This window comes from Echinops telfairi, unplaced genomic scaffold (genome assembly GCF_000313985.2).
Source record: "Echinops telfairi isolate 266 unplaced genomic scaffold, ASM31398v2 ScPeMD7_7467;HRSCAF=8505_1, whole genome shotgun sequence".
Lineage (NCBI taxonomy): Eukaryota > Metazoa > Chordata > Mammalia > Afrosoricida > Tenrecidae > Echinops > Echinops telfairi.
The window spans coordinates 27,037,935-27,061,395 of record NW_022111368.1 but is presented as its reverse complement, the minus strand read 5'-3'; the positions used below and the strand labels follow the sequence as shown (position 1 = coordinate 27,061,395).

Here is a 23,461-nt window from a genome sequence, read left to right as displayed (position 1 = left end):
TTTGTGCAGATGACAACTTTGGAATCCCCACCCCACCCCCCCAAAAAAGTTGCTAGAACTTTCGGACTCACCTCTTTGCCTTACGTGTCAGGGGCGAGCGGTTCTTTTTTGGAAACAGATTACTGTTTCCTGGGGTGTGCAGGCAGTGCTTGATGGTGGAGTCAGAGGAAACGGGGTGGGGGCTGGGAGGCTAGGTGAGGGCCGTGGGGATGGGTGGGTTCTCCAAGAAGGAGGACCCCATGAATATTGCCCGGCAGAGACGGGGAGAAGCGAACCGCAGATCGTGTATGCAGGGCCGAGGGCAGCAGAGACAGCGGAGCAGCCCACAGCCCACTGAACGACTAATGCGGACTGCCTCAGGCGGGAGTCTGGCTCTCAGAGTGGTGTGGTCTCTGGGCATTTGTCAGGGCAAAAGGACTTACTTGGTGAGACTGGCTTGAGCAGGGCCGAGGCCAAGGGGCCGTGTAGTTGAAACCTGAGAGAGAAGAGGAGAAGGAGGGAGGAGAAGCATGGCTGAGAAGAGGCATTTCTGAGCAAAAGGACTGTATCTGTAGCGCTCGCTGATCCTGACTTGGGGTAACCTGTTAACCTCCCTGATAAACTCCCACAAATGGTGAGCATTATCTGTGAGTTCTGTGTGGTCATCGCAATGGCTTATGGGACTCAAGCACAGAAATAGAGGGCTGAGGGAGGGATGGCTGGCATCAGAATAAGGTAACAGAAGGATGGACGGTGGAGGCCTGTCTACCCTCTGTCTCAGGACTCGGCCTTGGGCAGATGTGGAGTTATGTTCTCATTTCCTCCCAGTGAAGCTAGAGGAGTTCAGGAATGGCCCCACCCATTTCCTCACCTTGACAGTTGAGACCCGTAAAACTCCATTGTTGTCTTTGTTCTGGTTTAGCCTGTAGAATTTCAGAATTCACAGACCTTTCTGAACACTGCAATTTCCTGTGCTGCCTTCACCATCCTCCGCTGTTTCCAGCGGGACTCCCTGCCTGTACACTGGCCGTCTGGTAGTCCAGCTAAGTCCCTTAGAGGATGCCTCTGTTCTGCCCCGGGGACAAAGCCCACACACCCTAAGTGACAGGCTTATAGCCCGTAGCTTTTCCTCTTCCGTAACTGCCTTTTCTTTTCCTTTTCCCTTAAAGAAAGGCTAATCATATCATCTTGAATTGTTTTTGCTTTCTGCTATTCATACCATCCAAGGACTCTGCTGCCCCTTAAAACTACATTCCCTGTCCCTGGATAATCAATAATCAGATAATTGATCCTGATGCCCCCTCTTAGGACACACTGACAGGTCTGGAAGGCATGGTAAGCCTTGGTTCATCTGAAACCTGGAAAGAAGAACTCTGCTACTGACCACTGTCAGGCCGAAGCAGGCTGCTGGAAGCAGCCTTGCTCTAGTTGTGGCTGGCATGGTTGGTGACCGTGTGGGTTATTTTTGGAGTGGAAACAAGGAGCCGGGGACACATCGCATGTGACTCCTTGGGTACTTGATGGCTGCAGCGCTATGGGAGACATGCATCTCTGTCGAGCCTCGTCACCTGCTTCTTTAGGAACACAGCTATTAATAGTTTTACACTCGATCCAGCCAAGTTTGAGGGGACCAGGGCACTGCTGACCCTTGACTTCTGCTCTGTGTTTCTTGACTCCGTGAAAAAAGATATGCACCCACCATTATTCTATTTCTCTGCTGCACTACATGAATATATATCGAAAGTTTGCCATTGTAACGGCTGTAAATGTATCATTTAGCGACATTCATTCCGTTCTCCATGCTGTGAGACTATACTAGCCTCCATTTCAACATAATCCTACATCCCGCCCCCCTCCGCCCCCCATGGGAACTTACAAATGACTGCCTTCAGTACTAACTGCCATCCTTTCTTCCCTCAGCCCCGGCTGTCCTCCTACATTTGCCAGGCCTGGGTCTTCTCAGTCATGACAGCATCCATTACAAGTACCGTACATACTAGAGTATAAGTTGACCTGACTTATACAGCCGAGGCACCTAACTTTACCACAAAGACTGCATAACCTCCTCCCTGGGGAACGGACAACAGAAAAGTGGGTGAAGGGAGATGTCGGACAGGGCAAGAGATGACAAAATAATAATTGATAAATTATCAAGGGTTCATGAGGGAAGGGGAAGAGGGAGGGAGGGGGGAAAATGAGCTGATGCCAGGGGCTTAAGTGGAGAGCAAATGTTTTGAGAATGATGAGGGCAATGAATGTACAAATGCGCTTTACACAATTGATGTATGGATGGATTGTGATAAGACTTGTATGAGCCCCTAATAAAATGATTTAAAAATAAATAAATAGATAAAATACAAACAACAGCAGCAGCAACAACAACAAAAAAGAATGTGCTGAAAAACTTGGCTTCTACACAAGGATATATGGCATTTGATCTTTTTTATGCCTGGCTTACATCGCCAGCATACTGCTCTCAGGGGTCACTTCTCTTGCAGTAGGCACCAGAGCGACACTGACGTATTTTTCTCAGTGGTTTGAAATAAATGTGTCTTTCAGGAAGGAATCCACGTCCACTTCAGTAGGACTTCTCCTTTGATAGACTCTCAGACCAGTGCTTAGATCTGCCGGGCAAGGAATTGGGAGGGTTTTTAGGGCTGTGAGCCTTCATTCCTTTTTCTTTGTTTTTTAGTGTTATTAACTTACTTTTTTTTGTCTTTTAAGAAAACATACAGTGTGTAGTTGCACAGCCTATTCTTCATATCAAATCAAACCAAACCGGTAATGGTATTGCTTCCAGTCTCCCATACATGTGGTTCTTGTTTCCCCTTCTACTCCCTCCTCCCACACCGTAGTTTTCTGTCCCTCCCCTCTCCCTGTCCCCACCCCCATCCCTGGCCTCTTCAAAGTCTTATCCTTTGGGTTAAGAACCACTTTTCTTTTTTTATGATTTTTTTCCTTATAATAACCGTGTCATCAAATATCTATCTTTATGAGATGACTGACTCTGCTAAGCACAATGTTCTCTAGTTTTGTCTGCATCTTGCGGCGTTTGATAGACTTCATTGTTTTTATTGATGCATAGTCACCATGCAGCCAGTATTTTTATGGCTGACTATTTCACTGTGTGAGATACTACATTTGGGGGTTTCCACCTTTGGGCTTTTGTGAGTCGTGCTTCAATGAACACCGGTGCACCTCTATCGGTTTGAGTCCCTGCTTTGAATCTCTTGGATAGAGACAGAACAACAACAACAGAAAATAAGCAAACCCATTGCCGTTGAGTGATTCAGACTCACAGCAACCCTGTATAGTGCTTCAAAGGCTCCCAGGAGCCCTGGTGGTATCGTGGTTAAGCTGTGGCTGCACTCCGCTGCGTGGTTGGCAGCTTGAAATCACCGACAGCTCCATGGGAGAAAGACTAGACTTCCTACTTCCATACGCAGTACAGGGGATCAATCTAAGTCACCATGCACTCGATGGCAGTGGGTTTGGCTCGAAATCTTTACAGGAGCAGAAGCCTCATCTTTCTCCCATGGAGCTGCTGGTGTCTTTGAACTGCCAACCTTGTGGTCCATCGTCCAGTGCTTACCAGACAGCGTCACCAGGGCTCCTTTTGGATATATGCCAAACAGAAGAAATAAGCCAAGCTCACTGCCATTGAGTCAATTTCGACTCATAGTGACCTTCTAGAGCAGGGCAGAATTACCCCCATAGGTTTCTGCGACTGTAACTCTTAGGAGAGTAGAAAGCCTCATCCTTCCCTCATCGAGTGGCTCATGGTTTTGAACTGCTACCCTTGCAGTTAACAGCCCAACATGTAACCACTACACCACGAGGGCTCAGTTATATACATAGGCACATAGCAGGCGCCCATGAGAGGTATTTGTTAAAGGAATTTGGACTTAATTGTTGGCTTTAATGAGCACCTTATCAGCATTCCATATGTGGCTATAATCTGTGGAATAAAGTGGTTTAAAAATAATTTTTAAAATTAGGGTGGGGGGTTTTAGACCCAGACTATATTTGCTGTAACTCTTGTTTATATAACCACATCCAAATAGTACCAGGCTAGTGGCTGGGCCCAATGATGGCATCCAAACAGATGTGCAGCAGCTTCCAACTGTGGTTGTCTCTTGGACTGACCGCAGGCAATGGCAGGGAAGCTCTGTGGAGCACATGCCTGGGCAGAGCAGGAATAGTGGCATTAGTTAAGCCCCCAGGGATTGTCCTTTCAAAGACACAAAGAAAAACTCTGTTGAGGTTTCTGATGGACAATGGGATGATCGGCAACTCCTCTTTGCCCACTCCCAGGGCTGTGCAGGCCTAGTGTGAGCGTGCACTTTTGTGACTGCACAGCTGGGAAGGTTGTAGCAGCCGTGCACTTGGGTCATGTGGGTGCTGAGAGTGGCAGGACACTGCTTGGCATAGCTGGCCTTGGAGCAGGGACCACCAGTTGCCCCTAAGATGCATTCCTTTCCTCCTTAGTCCATTTCCGAGTCTCCTGCAGTTACACATTGGGCTGCAATCGAAATCACCAGAAGGGGCTCTCTACTGCAGTGAGCAGTTACTGTCTCAGAAACGGGGGCAGTTCTGCCTATAGGATTCTGCTGTACGTCAGCATCGATTCCACAGCAGTGACTTTTCATGCAGCCAGGCAGGGTCATGTGACTAAGCTCTGAGCAACAGTAAGTAAGGAAACTGTTGTGGGGACTCATGGGACAGATGCTTAAAAGGAATGGACTGAATCAGGGGTCTGCTTACTATGGGCCCCTCCCACTTCCCCTCTGCCTCTGGACTGTGATTTGGACTTGCTGCTTGGGGGTCTCGAAGCCATTTGGAACTATGCGATGACTTTGAGGACAGCAGGCATGTGCTGGGATGGTGGAGCCATGCAACAGAAAGAGCCTGAATCTTGAAGGCAGAGATGCTCCGTCAGCCCTGAATGGGCACCCTTCCTGCCTCGCTCTCTTGTCCCTCCTGTGTTAGGCTAGGCTGTCAAGAGAAACAAATCCAGTGACATTCATGTATGTATAAGAAAGGGCTTTTATCAAGGAGTATTTATATAACAAATAGGCATCCCAGCCCAGTCCAACTCAAGTCCTTCAGTCGGATGCTAGTCTGTAAGTGCCCCCCTTGCTCCCCTAGCGGCCATCTAGTGGTGCAGAAACGTGAACTGGGAAGTAGGGCGATCACGTGCTGTGAGCGCAGTCTCATGGATCCCAGGTGGTGGTGGGGGACATAGCGGGGTGCTGGCAGCTCTCAGGGTAGAGTGGCTCCTGCGGGGCCACCCCTCCAGGCAGGCAGAGTTTCAGCAGGCAAGAAGGCAAAGGGAGGGGCAGAGATGGAGGGAGGTTCCAGTTTCTCTCATTTATAAGAAGGTTCCTCGCCCCCCCCCTCGCAATGAGGCATCATCAAACTACCACCTGATTGACAGGTTCAACGCTGCCCCTACCCAAAAGTTTCCAGTTGACATAATATCTGACTACCACACCTCCCTTCTGCCCTTTGCTTTTTGCTTTGTGGTGAGAGAGAAATAAAAACCTAGATTCCTGTAGCGGTATCACGTCTTTAAGTGTGATATACAAGAACCTAATCCTTAACTGGGACAGCAGAGCCCAAACAAGGTGCTTGAGAGCCCTTAGTACCAGAGGGGGAAGAGAAGGAATGGTTTTAGAGATACTTTCCTATGCCGTTGATTTTCCTTTCTCATAACGGGGATCCTGGCTTTCATGTGGTGCTTTCCACTGTTTTACCTTATTTCATCTTTACCAGTCATCCATCCTAAAGTATTCTGGCTACTACAAATAGTTACTCTATTTGTGTTTTTAAAAGGAATCCTGGTGGCATGGTGGAGTAAGCACTGAGCTGCTAACTCTAAGTGTGGTTGTTCAAGCCCACTAGTTGCTCCACGGGGGAAAGCGGAGGCTGTCTGATCCTGTGAGGATTAAGATCCTCGGCATCCGCAGGGCGCAGGTCTTCTGTGTCCTGTAGGGCTGCTAAGAGCTGCTTTGGGTTTTCCGTACTTCATGCGTCTTGAAGTGTGCATTTATGAATCCCTGAGACGGACAGCGTGTCCTAGGGCTTTCCGTTCTGTTGCAAGAAAGACCTTTTTTTTTTTTTTAATTGTTTATTGGGGGCTCATACAACTCTTATCACAATCCATACATACATCAATTGTGTAAAGCACATTTGTACATTCATCGCCCTCATCATTCTCAAAACATTTGCTCTCCACCTAAGCCGAAAGACCTTTTTAAAAAGATATTTTTATTGGAGGCCCATACAGTTCTTATAACAGTCCATATATCATTTGTATCGAGCATATTTGTACATATTTACCCATCCATCATCATTTTCTTAACATTTACTTTTTATTGAGCCCTTAGTATCAGCTCCTCTTTTTATCCTCCCTCCCCCACTCCACCCTCATGACCCCTTGATAAATTATAAATTATTATTATCTTCATATCTTACATGGACCGCTGTCTCCCTTCCTCCACGGTTTCTTCCCCTCTTCTCTCCTCACTTTCCCCCTCCCTCCTGGTATTGCTGCTACCCCCATTTCTGTTCCTGAGGGGTTTATCTGACCTGGATTCTGTGTGTCGTGAGCTCTTATCTGTACCGGTGTACATGCTCTGGTCTAGTCAGGACTGGGGTCATGAGAGTGGGGGGTGAGGGAGCCTCAAGGAACCAGATGAATATTGTGTGTTTCATCGGTGCTATACTGCGCCGTGGTTGGCTCATCCCTTCCTGTGACCCTTCTGTGAGGGCATGCCCCATTGTCTACAGATGGGTTTTCTCTGGGAAATTATTTTTGTTTGTTTGTTTGGGGTCAAGAAAGGCCTTTGTGAGAAATGAAAAGTGGGTTTGATGTTCAGAAATGTTCTAGAAACGTAGTCGGGATGCGTCCAGGCCTCCTGGACCTGCCTCAACTGCCTGCTCACGTTGTGCGCTTCTCTTCCCAGGAGCCGGGGTCAGGGAGGACGTGTTTCTCATTTGGAAGGAGATGGAGGAAGCCTGCAGCACGCTGGCGCAGCTCCAGAGGCTGGTGGCCGAGTCTCCCAAGTCCGATGTGGACCAAATATCCTGCGGTGGGTGCCATTTATGGTAGAAGACTCACACACATGACTGGCGGTGGGTGGGAGGCTGTCCCTGGGGTTCATTACCAAGGAGAGATCCTTAGACCTGCCGAGGAGCTGCTAAGGAGAGCTTCCAGAGCTGTGCGGGGGTGGTGGTGGGAGTGTGCGTGGTGGGTGCGTGTGCATGCACGTGCGGGTGTGCTCGCACCTCTGTCAGCGAGCAGGTGTGTGCCTATGTGCACCCAGGCACTCTGAACAGGAACAGAAGGAAGCAGGTGACCTCAGCAACCATCTAAACTTGGCTCTCATCTGCAAATTAAATCATGCCCCAGCTGCCTTAGACACACACTGTCAAGCGTCTCCTGGAGCGGCCGAATGCTTGGGCTTTTTGATTCTTATTTTAAGATGGTCACTTTTCTTTGAGCAGCGTCTGGGACCTTGCTGCAGGAGGGAGGTGGAAACACAGATGGGCAAGGAATATGGGCTGTTTCTTCAGAAGGGATAAGAGTGTGGGTTTGTATGATTATGATTGAAGAGGCCTCATGGCCATCTAGTTGTCCTTCCTGGTCTTGGCATAGAGCTCCTTCATGCCATTTGGAATGGCCGCTTGGACCTTTGGCCTTTGGATGGTTGAGTCACTGTTTCTAAATGGAAGTAACAAAGATGGCAATTTACGGGACCACTTGTGTGTGGACGCTGCACTAAGGGCCCGGTTTGTATTTACCCTTGGTAATCCTTATGACAGTGCGAGGGAGGTATTATTAACCGTTTTTGACTGGTGAGAACATGGAGGTTCGGAGGGATGCAGTCCTTTGTCTGTGGCCATAGTTAGCAAAGGAGGGGCCTGGTTCAGAATCCAGAGTACAAACCAGAGCCTTCGCTGCCGTCCTCATCCTAACACGGCTTCCAGTTCATAGTGAGCTCCTAGCCTGTCCTGGAAAACGAGAGCCCTTCCCTATTTGATGTACGTCCTACCCTTCGGGAGCCTCAAATGACAGGGAGCCTATCAGGAGGCTTTGTTTCCCTTTCTTAAAAAAAAAAAGGCAAAGATTTTGTCATAACCCAAGGGCATGAGAGTTGGAGCAAAAAGGACCTGCTTGTAAGCCACCTCCATCACTAGATTAGCCAGAGTTAATCTTGTTAAGCCTTGTTTATTCTTCGGTAAAGTGATTAGAATAATATTAACCTTGAGGATCAGTGCCCAGATTAAAGTAATGCCTGTTTGGCGCCAAGCAGGTACTTGGTAAAGGGCAATGGGCACTTTCTCCCCTTCACGTGGAGTGGGGTTTGGATGCAGATCCCCTGTGGGAATGCTTGAAGGAGTAAAGGGCTTTCTGGTGGCAGGTATGGGGCTCACTGTGGCACACCTGGTAACAGTCACACGCAATGCTTGTAACAAAGAATCCTGGTGGTGTGGTGGTTCGGTGCTTGGTGCTCATGGAATCCACTGGCAGCTCCACAGGAGAAAGATCTGCTGGTCTCCCATAAAGATGACAGCCCAGGAAACCCGATGGGGCAGTTCTGCCCTGTCCTAAAGGGTTCTTAGGAGTTGGAATCCACTCAGCAGCACGTAACCAGAGTAACAGTGCTCCTAGCATGTGCCTTACATACCAGGTACCGTTCTAGGCTCTCCACAAGCATTGACTCATTTCATGATTACTTCAAGCTGGTCTTTCTACTATCTCCATACTGCCAAGAGGAGCTCTGTGGGCATTGTGGTTATGCATCAGGCTGCTAAGTGCAAGGCCCACAGGCAGAAAGCACCAGCTGCTCCTTGGATGAAAGGCGGGCTTTTTGACTCCCTTAAAGAGTTAGCATCTCAGAAACTCACAGGGCAGTTCTGCCCTGTCCTGTAAGGTCACTATGAGTTGGCATTGACTGACTTGACTGATGGACCTGAGCTTGCTGTTTGATTTTAACCCCCCAAGGCCACATGGCTTATAAGTGATGCAGCTGGAATGCAAAACTCAGTCCACCAGTGAAAATACCTACGTGTGGCTCCCACCCCCAGACATCCTGAATGAACCGATATGGGGTGGGAACTGGTCAGTGGGGGCTTTGTGCAGGAATATTTGGGAACTACTGCTATTTTCCACACTGCCTCCTGAGACCCTGACTGCAGTAGGGAGGTATCACTGTAGGAGGGGAGCCTGGAGGCCAGGTGAGCTGTGGGAGGAAGGACTGAGTGAGGTGGGAGAGGAGGGGATGCAGGCATGTGTGCAGGGAGGGAGAGGATGAAGGCATGGGTGAGCTTGCTTGAATGACTTTATCAATTCCTCTTGATTGTTGACTCTATCCCGGGACTGGATGTTCTGACGTGGGGTCAGCAGAAGTCAGGGGCTATAGTTGTGTTGCCAGCCCCAGCCCCTGGGAACTCCCAAAGCAGGGCTTCATCAGCCTGGTGGGAAGGGGCTGCACAGGGCCTTTGAACCAAGAACCCAGGGACCTCCCTATAGGCCTTCTCATTCAGGGTCATTGAATCATTGTTGACTCATAGCAACCCCCTGTGGGTTTCTGAGACTGTAACTATTTATAGGAGTCGAAAACCCAGGCTTTCTCTCTCAGAGCTGCTGGTGGTTTTGAACTGCCAACCATGCTAATTGCAGCCCAATGCACAACCACTACACCACCAGGGCTCCATCCTGTGGGCCTTAGAGAATAGAAATGAGGCAAAGGAACACAGGCTAAGGTAAGCATGGGTGTCAGTCAGAGGGAATGATGATCTTGCTGCTAAGGCATTTGGGAGGTAGTACTTATACTAGTTGTATTTAATCTTAAGCATTAATAGAAAGTTTAGGTGTTATTTATAAATGAAATAGGCAAACTAGCCTGCTGCCGCTGCCACCATCATTCTGACTCAACGCAACCCTCTAGGATAGAGTATGGCTGTTCCTTAGGGTTTTCAGCACATTGTCATTGAATTGGGTCCTCCTCATAGTGACCCTACATAGGGTTTACAAGACTGTAAATCTTTCGGGGAACAGACAGCCTCATCTTTCTCCCACAACATAACATGTGCCCTGACACGGAGCTGACCTGGCAGTTCGCAGCCCAGCGCTGAATCCACTGCACCACCAGGGCTTGTTAGAAGAGCCCTCTGAAATGGAATCGATGCAGGAAGAGATTGTGGCCCTTTGTTTCAACCGAACACACACACACACACACACACACACACACACACATCATCCCAAACAAGAAAAAAAAATTAAGCACTTTAAAAAAAATGTACGTTTTCTACTTAAAAAGGGATAATTTGTCAGGACCCTTTTCCCCTTGGGTCCCCATTTAACCTTGATTTGGATCCAGACCCGATAGCATGTTTGACCCGCCCACAGCCCAGTGTCATTATCGAGGGCCGGGGCTCAGTTGTGTCAGCGTTTTGTTTGTGTGAAGGCAGTGGTCATTCTCCAAGTCTGGCTGCCCAAGCCCTGCAGGCCAGAGGAGAGCTGGTAACCAGGTGAGTTAGACAAAGGCTCCCCTCACTGGGCACAGCAGCCCCTATGCCTTCTGCTCTGGGCCTTGAAAGCGTGTGAGGAGCCATCCACGGTGCAATCATTGGTCTCGCCCTGCCAGCGGGAAAGAAGAGGGAAAATCAAAGATGGCCGGAAACAGGCCACAGGACCAGCTGTCCGAGTGAAGATCTGTTTCCGTGTCTCCGAGACCCAGAGTAGATGGTACCCAGCTACCATACCAACTGCTCTGGAAGGGGTCACAGTAGAAGGTCTTGGATAGAGTAAAAGAAAACATGGAGCAAAACTCAAAATCATAAACAGAAGACCAGGCTTTCTGGTCAGATAGAGAATGGAGAACCTCTGCCCGTAGTCACCTTTCTGGTCTGGAAATGAACTCATCTCCATGACTTGATGTTTAGCCAAATAATGGACTGGTTTATAAAGAGAACAATGCCACTAGCGAAGCATATGCACTGTAGAATAATCGAAAAGGCAGCATTGACCCAAGGACAAAGTTCCGAGGGGGTAGGAAAGGAGGAGGAATGGAAACTGGACACAGGGAGGAGGTGAGACAAGTGATGCTATATTGTGGGTGTAGCAACGATGACATGAAACAAAAATGTACCGTGTACACTCGTGTATAAGCTGAGTGTTCAGCACATTTTAAATGCAGTTTTGCGGTACAGTTAGGTGCCTCAGCTGATATTCAGGTCGGGTTATACTTGACTATATACGGTATGTAAATTACTGAATGGAAAATGGACCTGTTATGTCAACCTTCAACCAATTTACGATTTTTAAAATGTCAGAAACAAGCAGTCACATAATAAAATGTACACGGAACATTATATAGACCATACACGTGGGTTGTAAAATGATCTCAATGAATTTAGAAGTATTCAGATCATATAACACATGTTCTCAGATTACAGTGGAATGAAGTTAGAAATGAAAAACAGATCTCTGGAAAATATGTAGGTATTTAGGAACTAAACAAAGAACCGCCAGTTCCACTAAAGAACAAAAACAAAAGAAGTGAGTATTCTGAACTGAATAAAAAAAGAAATCACAACATAACAGAATGTGTGGGATGCCAATAAAGTGATACTTTAGGAGGAAGAGCAAGGCACAAAAGGCCGATATATTTTAGAAAAGAAAAACTATCTCAAATCAATAGCCTTAGCTACTAGTTAAGAAAATAAACCCCCAAAGTAAGCAGAAGGAAATAATATGGATCAAAATGGAAACCGACGAAGAAGAAAAGAGACAGTCAATGAAACCAAAAGCCAATTCTCTGAAAACAAAACCAAGCCTCACTGCCATCCCGTCAGCTCTGACCCCCAGACAGAGCAGATCCGCCTCGGTGAGTCTCCAGGGCGGTCATGTTCATGGGCGTCGAAGCCCCGCCGTTCTCCCTTGGAGCGGCTGGTGCTTCCAAACTGTGAATCGCAGTCCAACACAGGACCTCTATGCCTCCAGGGCTCCTGGCTCTTGGAAAAGGTCTCTAAAGTTGCTAACTCTGTAGCCAGACTGATCAGAAACAAGAAGATGCAACTGGCCACGTCAACATGAGAAAGGCGATGTTGCTATAGGTTCTGCCGATATCACAAGGACAGTCCTATTATGGACATCTTTTGCCTGGAAGCCAGGCAACTTAGATGGAGCCGACAACTTCCTTTCAAGACACAGACCACCGTCGCTCATTCATGAACAAAATAGATCACCTGAATAGGAAGAAATGGAGCTGACAATTACAACCATCCTACAAAGCAAACTCCAAGCTCAGGTGAATTCTGCAAACTACTTGAGGATGTAGGACTATAACTTAGAGATAGAATCTTCCAGAAACCTCCAGAGGAGGTCATGGTTACAAAATCATTCTGTGAGGTCAGCATTGTCCTGTGACTACAACTAGAAAAGGCATTCTAAGAAAAGATGATGAGTTCAAAATTCCAACCAAAATTTTAGCAATTTGAATTCTACAATATCTAAAAAGGATAAAATATCATAGCTAAGACTTACCCCAGGAATGAGAGATGGGTTTAATATTGGGGGAAGAAAAGAAAACTTTTCTTCCCCCAATATTAAACCCCGATTATCTCAATAGTCACAGGAAAATGATAGAATCCCAGCATTTATTTCTGATAAAAACTCTCAACAAAATAGAAATAAAGGAGACATTTTGTGATAGATAGGTTTATTGTGCCAACCTGGCCAATAGGAACATGTAGGATTAATAAGGTTGCAGTTAGATTGGAGGGCAAAGAGATAAATGGCTCGGCAAGGCCCACCCCTCTCACTCTCGCTCTCTGGTGATCGAACCAGTGGACCAGCATGTGGCTGCTTTAGCTAGTTCTTTGCGTCAACTTGTGAGCTACACTACCTGTGGGATAGCCAACCTGTGGATCGTGTTGCTAGAGCTTGAGGTTCCTTTGAGACTTGCTTCACCACATTGCTGGTGTGTACATCGCTTGAGGTTGAGGCTGTCGGGGCCTGTCAACTTGCATTGCTTCAGTTTGATATCCCACCCGGGCCAGCTTCGCTAAGCTCCTGAGCTGCTGACTGTTGGTGACCCACCCTGCTGTTTGCTGCCTGTGGCTGGACTGCCTGCATTGCCCAAAGGAAGACTCAGCTGTCTGCTTCTTTGACTGTGGACCCAGCAGCCCTCGTGAGTTGAAGGGCTTCCAATATGTTAACTGTTCCATGGACGTGAGTTGAACTGAGCCCTCTGTATTGCTGTGTGGACTAATTAACTGTAAAATTCCTTCGTGATATATATACATATATATAATCTTAATGTTATGTATATTATATATTACGGTATATATATTCATAAGTGTCCTGGTTTTGTTTCTCTAGAGAACCCTGTGTAACAAACGTTCCTCAATCTCTTTAAGGACATTTGTGAAAAGCCTACTTCAGGCATTATACTTAATGACGAAATTGGAATGCACTCCCTGTGAAGTCCGGACCAGGACAAAGATGCTCTCTCTTACTCACCATTATTACTGGAGGTTCTGACCAGAATAATCAAGCAAGGAAATAAATGAGATGTATCCAGCTTAGATAGAATAAAGTAAAACTATCTTTATTCACAAATAACACTTATGTAGAAAACCTGATGGAGGTTATAAAAATGCTAAAGGACCTGGCTATGTGAATTTATGAAGGTTGTGAGTTATACAGTTAATATATAAAAGCCAATTGCACTTCTACATGTAGTAATGAATAATCTGATATAGAACATTTTAAAATACAATTTATAAAAGCATAAAATTTACAGTGTGTAGGATAAATTTGACAAAATATGTCTGAAACTGCAAAACATTTCTGAGAGAAAATTTCCAAGTCCTAAAGAAATGGAAGCATATATATTTTCTTCATGGATCAGAAGACTCAATGTTGTTAAGATGTCCAGTCTCTAAAAATTGATCTATAGATCTAACACCATTCTAATCAAAATCGCAACACTTTTGTAGCAATTGGCAAGTTGATTCTAAAATTCATGTGAAATGCATATGGCGCTAGAATAGCCAAACCAATTTTTTAAAAGAAGAGTAAAGTTGGAGAGAGCACACTGCCTAACATTAAGATATCATAAAGCCACTGCAGTGGTAAAGTAAAGACAGAAAAGGAATCAATGGAGTATAATAGAGAGCCTCAAAATAGACCCACATAGACTCCTATACAAACAGCAACAACAAAAGCCTCTGCCATTGAGTTGATCCTGACGCAGAGCAGCCCTCTGTGAGGTTTCTGAGACGGTCCATCTTTATGGGCGTGAACAGTCTCGTCTTTAGCCTGTGGAGTAATCTGATTGCCAAACTTGAGGCTAAGAGCCCAATCCCTTATATATTCCTGGAGATGTGAATTCTGCCAAAGATAGAAATGCAATTTCAATAGAGAAAGGATAATATTTTTACCTAATGGTCAGCGAGTAAGTGGATGTTGACATCTCTGTCACATATAAGAGGGCTTCAGAAAGTTCGTGGGAAAGTGGAATGAGAAGATAATGCATTTTTCCCATGAACTTTTAAATTCCCTTTTACAATGAACTCAACCTGGAATGTAGACTTAAATGGAAAACCTTTGTGATCTTGGTTTATGCAAGATTTCTTAGGACACAATCCATGAAAGGTTAAAAAAAATCGGTGGGTTGGGCTTTGTCAATGAGAACTTCTGTTCTTTGAAAATGACTATTAAGAGAGTGATCTTAAGTGCTTGAGAGATAAACATGTGGGCATCTAGCTGGGAAGCAACAAAGCCCACATGGAAGAAGCACACCAGCCTATGTGATCATGAGGTGTCGACAGGATCAAGTATCAGGTATCAGAAGACCCAGAACAAACAATCCTATCAATGGGAACAAGTGGGGCCAGAGTGGAGACCCAAAGCCCATCTGTAGACAATTGGACATCCCCTCACAGAAGGGTCACAAGGAAGGAATGAGTGAGCCAGGGCGCAGTATAGCACTGAGGAAACATACAACATTCCTCTAGTTCTTTAATGCTTCCTCGCCCCCACTATCATAATCCCAGTTCTACCTTACAAATCCAGCTAGACTGGAGCATGTACACTGGTACAGATAAGAGCTCTCAACACTCGGAATCCAGGACAGATAAACCCCTCAGGAACAATAATGGGAGTATCAATACCATGAGGGTAGGGGGAAGGTGAAGGGGAAAAGTGGGAACAGATGGCAATGATTGATGTATAACACCCCCCCACACACACACATGCCAAGGGTGATGAACAACAGAAACATTGGTGAAGGCAGACGGTGGTGTAAGATATGAAAATAATAATAATTTATAATTAAGGGTTCAAGAGGTTGGAAGGGTTTAGAAGGGTGGATGAAAAAGAGGAGCTGATACCAAGGGCTCGAGTAGAAAGAAAATGTTTGGAAAAGGATGATGGTAACATATATTCAAATGTCCTTGACACAATGGATGTATGGATTGTTATAAGAGCTCTAAGAGCCCCCAATAAAATGATATAAAAAAAGAGAGAGTGAGAAGACAAACCAAAGGCTACCAGAAAATATTTCCAAATAATATATCTGATAAAGGATATGTAGTTAAATAATGAACTCTAAGAGCTTACTAATAAGAAAATAAGCCACTCAATTAAAAATGGGCAAACCCTCCCTAAAAAACAAAACACACCTGTATAGACATTTCATCAGATATATTCATGACAAATAAATACTTAAAAAGAGGGTAGTTACTCATTTTAGAAATGCAAATTATTAAAACCACAATGAGAGGCCACCGCACATCCAGGATAAAGGTTAAAATGAAAGGCTGAATAGATTGAATGTTGATGACGTGTAGGAATTGCTCATACACATTGCTGGTAGAAATGCAAAATGGTACAATCATGTTGGGAAACAGTTTGACAGTTGCCTTTTTAAAGTTAAACTTATACAGACCATATGATTTAGCCATGACATTCCTAGGTATTTACTCACAGGGAAAAAGAAATATATTCCATACAAATACTCACATGTACATAAACAAAACAGCTTCCTTTTTAATCACTCTAAATTGGAAACAACCCATCACAGCACAAAAAGAGATGGGTAAGTAATCTTTGCTACAGCCCTACATGTAATACTCAAAGAACCGCCCTGTCGTGGAGTCAATTTTGACTCACAGTGACCTACCGGACAGAAGAGAGCTGTCCTTATGGGTGTCTGAGACCATAAGTCTTTAGAGGAGCAATATGCCTCATCTTTCTCCAGTGGAGTGGCTGGTGGTTTCAAACTGCTGACCTTGTGGTTAGTAGCCCAACGCATAGTGTTGCCACTAGCATTCCTTCATGGAATATTACTCATGGGAAGGAATAAACTATTAACTATCAACCTCAAAATAATTATGAGAGTAAGCAGCCAGACAGCAAAAGTGTATACCATCTGATTGCACTTAAGATGAAATTTTAGAAAATTAAAATTAATTTACAATGATAGAAAGCAAAGCAGTTGTTGACTGGGGCTACAAGAGTGGTGTGATTGGAAGGATTGATGGCATGGATTCCTAAGGCATGAGGAAAGTTTGGGGGTGGTGAATATGATTCCTGTATTGATTACTTTGATACAGAGTTTCAAAGGATATACATATGACAAATATTGGACTATTAAACTTAGCGGTCAGTGCTTATACCCACCAGCTGTTCTATAGGAGAAAGATTTTAAAAAGCTCAGTAACCCTATAGAGCAGTTCTACCTGTCCTATAGGGTTGAGAAAAGTTGGAGTTGACTCAGCTGTACTTCAATTTCCATATTTGCAAAATACATGTCAATTATATCTTGCTACAGCTACTAATATCATAACAGAGCAGCACACAGAGCACGCCTTACTTGCTGTGCTGTTCAGAACTAATGGTGTCATAGCTCTAAATCGTTTGGAAAATGCAAATTAAGCAATTCTATGTGTATCTGTGCATGTGCCTGTGTGTGGGATCCAGGTGTGACTCTCAAACAAGAAGATAGCTTTTCAGCAAAACATTAAATAATATGTCCAAAGTAAGGGAGGCTTTATACTTTATCCAACAGTTTTATTGGCATATATAATTCTCCTATCATACAATTCAATAGTTTAAGCACACCAGGAGGACTTGTGCAATCATCACCACAATCAATTTTAGAACATTTTCTTCATTCCTGTGCTCATCGTTATCAGAGGCACTATCTTTTTTTTTTTTGGATGCTGCAGCTCTAGATACTTCTGGAACTCCTCATTTGGAGTAACCTTCATGGCCACTTTAGGACTCATTTCAGAAGATTAGTCTAACCATGTTATGTAGTCAAACTTTAATCATCCACAAAGACAGCCCTAAAGATTTTCATATGAGACTCGGGACTTGATTCAGAATACTTTGCTGTTTCAAAAATAGCAGACTCAATGCCAAAGGCTATGGAAGGGTTAGAAGTTCACTCAGGAGCTGCAAGGTAGTTCCATCCAGGGAAGCTACAGGAGCCCATTAGCATGAGCTTGTGGTGGATTGGATTTAGAGGCTGCGCTGCCAGCGTCAGTCCTCAGTTACAGAGCAATGGACCGCAGCAATATGATAAGGTTAGCCTTATATTTAGAAAACAACCACTTTAATAATGGTGTGGCAAACGGGACAAGACACCAATGAGGAAAGTGAGCTGACGCATTATATTAGTAGAGATAATCAATGATAGCATCGAAGGCTGGGGTGGTAGCATAGGATAAAGATCACACGTAGACTCCAGGTGCTGAAAGGAGCTCCCATGAAGAGTCACAGTCTCAGAAACTCACCGGGGCAGTTCTACCCTGTCCTAGAGGATTGCTATGAGTTGGCACCCACTCAAAGGCATTACCTTTTGAGTCCAGGTGCTGAATCAGCAGGACTAGTGCTGGCTTTATCTTGAGACCGAGGAGAGTGGTCGGTATGAAGGGTAACTTCCCAGATAGATATGGTTCCATTTACTGAGCTGAGAAAATGTTGCAGAAGGACCAAATGTGGGGAAAGGATGACGAGTTTTATTTGGAGCTGTGAAGAGTGAAGGACCTTTAAGGAACCTGAGCTGGGACGGGAGGCAGGGAGCCATGCTGGTCTAGAGTCTGGGTATCTGCATGTGATGCTATTGGGATGAAATAAGACCTCTTCATATAAAGACAAATGCGGGTCCACGAAGCAGGGTTCCCATGGGTCTGAATATTTCATTTCAAGTTCTTTGGATTCTGATTTCCACATAAAAGATCTGAGTTTTATGTTCTGCTAATGATAGGACATTCCATTTGTGTACTAAACAAAGACTGTGTTACTGTCACACTGACTTGCATTTTAAAAAGGGAACAAGCTAAAATACAGAGCACTCTCCACATTCACCTTCACCAGAATCCCTTCCGCTATTGTTCAGATAGGAAACTTGCAGAATGAGCTGTGGGACAGGGGACAGCTGCTGTCTTGTGGGACCTGAAGCCAGTGGCACTCTTGTCCAAGATGCTCACCCTTCAGGCAGTGGAGGGGGGGGGGCAGTCTTATTTCTTCCTGGAACTGACGTTGTCCCCACAGCCCATTCCACACACACACACCCAATTTTATTTATTTTGTTCTTGTTGAGAATACACAGCCTTTGCACTTTTAAAGCACTCTTTCCAGTAAGATGAATATTGACAAGGCTGAGTAATAAAGAGCAAATAAAAATTCAGGGAAGAAAGGATTATGTTTACTTAAACATGAATTTTCTCATGGGTAGTGAACACTGTATTTTTCAAACAAAATATACATACAGTAAGACATCTCCATTAGAGTAGCAGGAAATGCTTTAAAACGCATTAAGGATTTTACTCAAAATGTCCTCCCTAAGTGTAGGGGGACCAGCATTTAATTTAAGAAGGATACTGGAATATAGTATATGGAATGATAAAATGTCAAAGCTAAAATGTTCTATTTAAAAAATACTAGGTAATGATGGTCAAGATGGAAAAGCACAACAAATCCAGCAAACAGTGACCTTCAGTAGACAATTTTACAATGTTTTAGTTATGAAAAAGGCCCAGGGTTCCTGGACAAGAGTGACAACAGTGGAAATATCAAACTTGAGAACCTTTAAAAATGCTCTCCTCCATGAAGACAATGAGAATATAGAGAAAAGTAGAATCAACATATATATCAACATAGAATATATATATACATAGATATATAGATATAGATAAATAGTTTCCTTCCAGAACATAAACATTTTATTTTCTTTAACCACTGTAAATTAACCAAATGCTTATAGCAATTCAGTGGGGATTTATTCAGGAAAATGGTAAACCTTAGTAAGAACCGGGCGTTTTGTGGAATTGTAACTTGCCTCAGTCTCATCTCCTTCACACCTGCTCAAGCTCCTCAGTAGCCTTGACTCAGTAGACCAGCCACAGTGAGAGCAACCAGCCTGGTGGCCAGTGAAGGAATTGTCATATTCCCTCTCAGAGGGAATTGTCATTATTGACATGGCGCTCCCTGGAGAATCCTATTCGTGTGACTTGTCCACTGTGAAAATCCCTTTGCCTGATGACCATTATCAAACATAATTCAAGGTACTGGATAACTTTCACAGCTGCCGTTAGCAGCAATAGGGGAAGCATACAACTTAAATGGAGAAATGTAAGCATTAAATGTCCGTCCGTGGGAATGAGCTGTCCACGGTTGCTATTCATGGGCCTTCGAGTCATCTCCAACTCCTCAAGACCATATGGACAGCCAGCCCATCTCACGGAGAGTCGTTCCCACATCCACAACCCTCCACTTTACCAAGGATGCTGTGCTTCTCCAAGGACTGATCCCTCTGATAACCTGCCTCCATCCTTACTTTCAAGGAGCCTTCTAGCTATACTTCTCCCAAGACAGATTTGTTTGTCCTTCTGGAAGGCCATGGTATTTTAAATATATATTTTAAATCAATGCCATAATGCACATCCATCATTTCTTCTCCTGCCTTCCTCATTCATTGTCTTTATTCATGTATTCCTTATGAGAGGCGTACAAACGCCATGACTTGGCTCAGGAGCACCTTATCCCTTGAAGTGTAACACCTTTGTTCATTAACATGTTTAAAGAAGTTTTATGCCGCAGATCTGCAGCCCGATGCAATGAGTCCTTTGATCTCAGACTGCTGCTTCCTGGAGCACTGAACCTCTAAATACAGATGGGATATACTCAAGGCTATATTTTGACTTTTGTGGACTCGTTTTAACTTTCTTCAGCTTCAACCTAGACTTGAAATTGAAGAATTATGATCTGTTCCACAGCCAGTCCCTGGCCTTGGGTTGACTGATGACATTGAACTTCTCTATGGTCTCTGCCTACAGATGTAGTAACTTTGATTCCTGTGTGTATTCCATCTGGAGAATTCCACGTATCGAGTTGCTGTTGTGTTTTTGAAAGTGTTATTTGAAATGAACTAGTCATTAGACCTGTGAAATTCTACCACGCTGTCTCCAGCTTTGTTTCTACCACCAAGGTCATATTTTCCAAAACTGACCTTTTCTCTTTTCTTCCCACTTTTGTATTCCTGTGGGAAATAGAAGGATTTCTCTCAAGCTGTCTCCCCCAAATATATGCCAGACTTAGCTGCTTGAGAATGACTATACACTTGGAGGTAATCAAGCGTAGATTAGGGGTCATTCTCCCTAAGAGCAATCAGCCATCTAGACCAAGTAGACACCACTGTTTATCCCACAGCAAGTAGGGCCCACTCCATTCTGATAAGGATAGAGTTGTCTGTTTCCTTGTAGGAGACACCTGAGAGGTCAAACCCATCCAAGGATGACCAAGGTTAGGTTGTCATCATGAATCTAGGGTCTACCCATCTTGTCACATGTATAACCCTAGACCTTCCAATTACTATGGGCACACCCCTAGCTCATCCCCTTCCTGTTATGCTTATGCCTATCATAGATCCCCTTCCTACAATGTGTATGCCTATTGTACACCCCCTTCCTGTGACTTATGTCTTCACCTGTAATTAGGGGGCTTGCATGTCCCCAGAGAGGATAAAAGCTTGGGAAGCATTAAAGTCTCACTCTTTCCCTCCACGTGGACCACCAAGTGGGATTGAGGTGAGCAATGCTACCATGAATTATGTTTGACTCCATTACTTGACTCTTTTAACTCTCATGCTCACTATGACTTTACTATAATCTTTACTTATTATCGCTGTACAATTGTGCCTACCGGACCTGTGATGATTTATGGGGTCCCCTCTCCCCCTTAAACCCACATATTCCACTAGCCAGTAATTTTCACTCCATTTTGATTGCATACTTGATCAACTTCATACTGGAAAAGTTGGTAGGACTCTTCAGTTTCTTCATCGTTGGCTTTAGTGTTTGGTGCATAAATTTAAATAATAGTGTATTAATTGGAGATCCATGTGGTCCAATAGCATTCCTCCTCAATTTGTCATTTTGGGCATGGTCAATCATATGATTGCCTGAATCAAAATGACTAATTTCAATCCATTTCGGCTCACTGAGGCCTAGGCTATTGATCTTTATGTGCTCCAATTCATTCTCCGAGATTCATACTTCTCAGTCTATGTTCCGGTTATTAATGCATGCTTGCCACTGTTTCTTCTCATTTTGAGTCATACCCCATCAGCAAATGGACAGACTGAAAGCCTTGCTCCATTCGTGCCATTAAAGTAGACACGACTGTGAGGACGAAGCTCTTCCCTAGTCATATTCTGTGTGCCTTCCACCTGGTGGGGCCTATCTCAGACAGTGGTCTGCTACTATTTGTCCATGGTTCATCCCTCCACAGAAGATTGCCGATTCATTTTTCCCACTCTGTCCTTAGTTTGGAATCTCAACGCCAACCTATTCAGCGTGAGTGACCGCTGGTAGTGTTTGAAATGCCGTCGCATAGCTTTCAGCATCATAGTAGCACTCAAAGCACCACAGTGCAACACACTGACCGAGCAGTGGTGGTTTGTGTCTCATATGCAGTATATACAAAGGATTCTTAGAAACAACAAGATCAAAATTCAATTTAAAAACTGACAAATTTGAATAGATGCTTCTCCAAAGAAGATACCTACATGTCCAGTAATCATATGAAAAGATGCTCAGCGTCCTGACTTGTCAGAGAAAGGCAAATCAAACCCACAATGAGGAATCTCCTCACACCTGTTGTTAAGTGTCATCAAGTTAGGACTCACTGGCACATGATGTACAACAAAATGAAACTGTCCCATCCTGTTCCATCCTTGCAATCCTTTCTATATGAGGTAGTTTGCTTATTGTGCCAACCTGGCTGATAAACTCATGTGGGGATAAATGGCTTGGTGAGCCTCGCCTTTCTAGTTCTTGGATCTCTTGCTTTGTGATGGTTGGACCAGGGTGCAGCTGCCTTAGCAGTTCCCTGCTTCAGCTGGAAAGGCTCACTTCCTGCAAGACATCCCCAAGGAGAAGCCACATGGACCTACCCCGATGCAGCCCTGGGTGCTGGAGCACCCATGTGGAGACCCCTGTCAGTGCTGAGATGCTTACACATTCATTGATTCGGCTTTCCTCCTGCAGTTGGCATCATTGTGTTTGTTTTGTGAGATGGAGGAGGACTTTGTGGACTGGTGTTGGACATATGGGTAAATGGGTTAATGTTCTACTTGTGGGCTTGAGCAGCACTGGGTTGGGATGTGTTCTTGATGTGCACTTAACCTTTATATAAAACTCTCTCTTATACATGAGTTCCTGTGGATTTGTTTCTCTAAAGTACCCAGACTAACACACTATGTTTGAGCCCATTCTGCGTCGATTTATCTCTTTGAGGATCTTCCTTTTTTTTTTTTTTTGCTGACTACTTTACCAAGCGTGATGTCCTTCTTCAGGGACTGGTCTTTAGTGGTCTACATGTCTACATGTTCTACAACATGTCTGAAGTATGCCAGATGAAGTCTTGTTATCTTCCCTTCTAAAGAGCATTCTGGCTTTACTTCTCCTAAGACAGGCTTGTTGGTTTTTTTCTGCCAGTCCATGTGTATTAAATACTTTCCACAAACACAGTAGTTCAAAGCATCAATTCTGACATCTTCATTATTATTACCCAGATTTTGCACACATATGGGCAATTGAAAATACTATGGCTTGAGTCAAATGCACCTTAGTCCTCAAAGTGAATCTTTTCTTTAAAACAAATGTTTTGCAAGAGATTAGTCCGTTAAAATAGGTCATTTAATTTCTTGACTGCTGCCTCGTGAGATTTGATTGTGAATCCAACAGAAAAACATGACAACTTCAATCATTTTCTTGTGTATAATAATGTTGCTTATTTGGGCGAGTGTGAGGAATCCTAGCCACCATTAGGATGGCAATAATATAAAAGATGGTCAATCACAGTGTTGGTAGGGATGTGAAGAAACTGGAACTCCCATATATTAACGGAGGGATTGTTAAGTTGTACGAAAAGTTTGGCAGTTCCTCAATAATTTAA

General features: G+C 44.5%; 1 protein-coding gene across 1 annotated transcript in view; it reads left to right on the top strand.

The window, feature by feature from the left end:
- VWA3B (von Willebrand factor A domain containing 3B) overlaps positions 1-23,461 on the top strand; it is a 273,714-nt gene that overhangs the window by 59,554 nt on the left and 190,699 nt on the right. The window contains exons 4-5 of the mRNA XM_045283830.1: positions 5,128-5,162; positions 6,948-7,073. Of these exons, the coding sequence (XP_045139765.1) occupies positions 5,128-5,162; positions 6,948-7,073 (161 nt within the window). The remainder of the gene's footprint in view (positions 1-5,127; positions 5,163-6,947; positions 7,074-23,461) is intronic.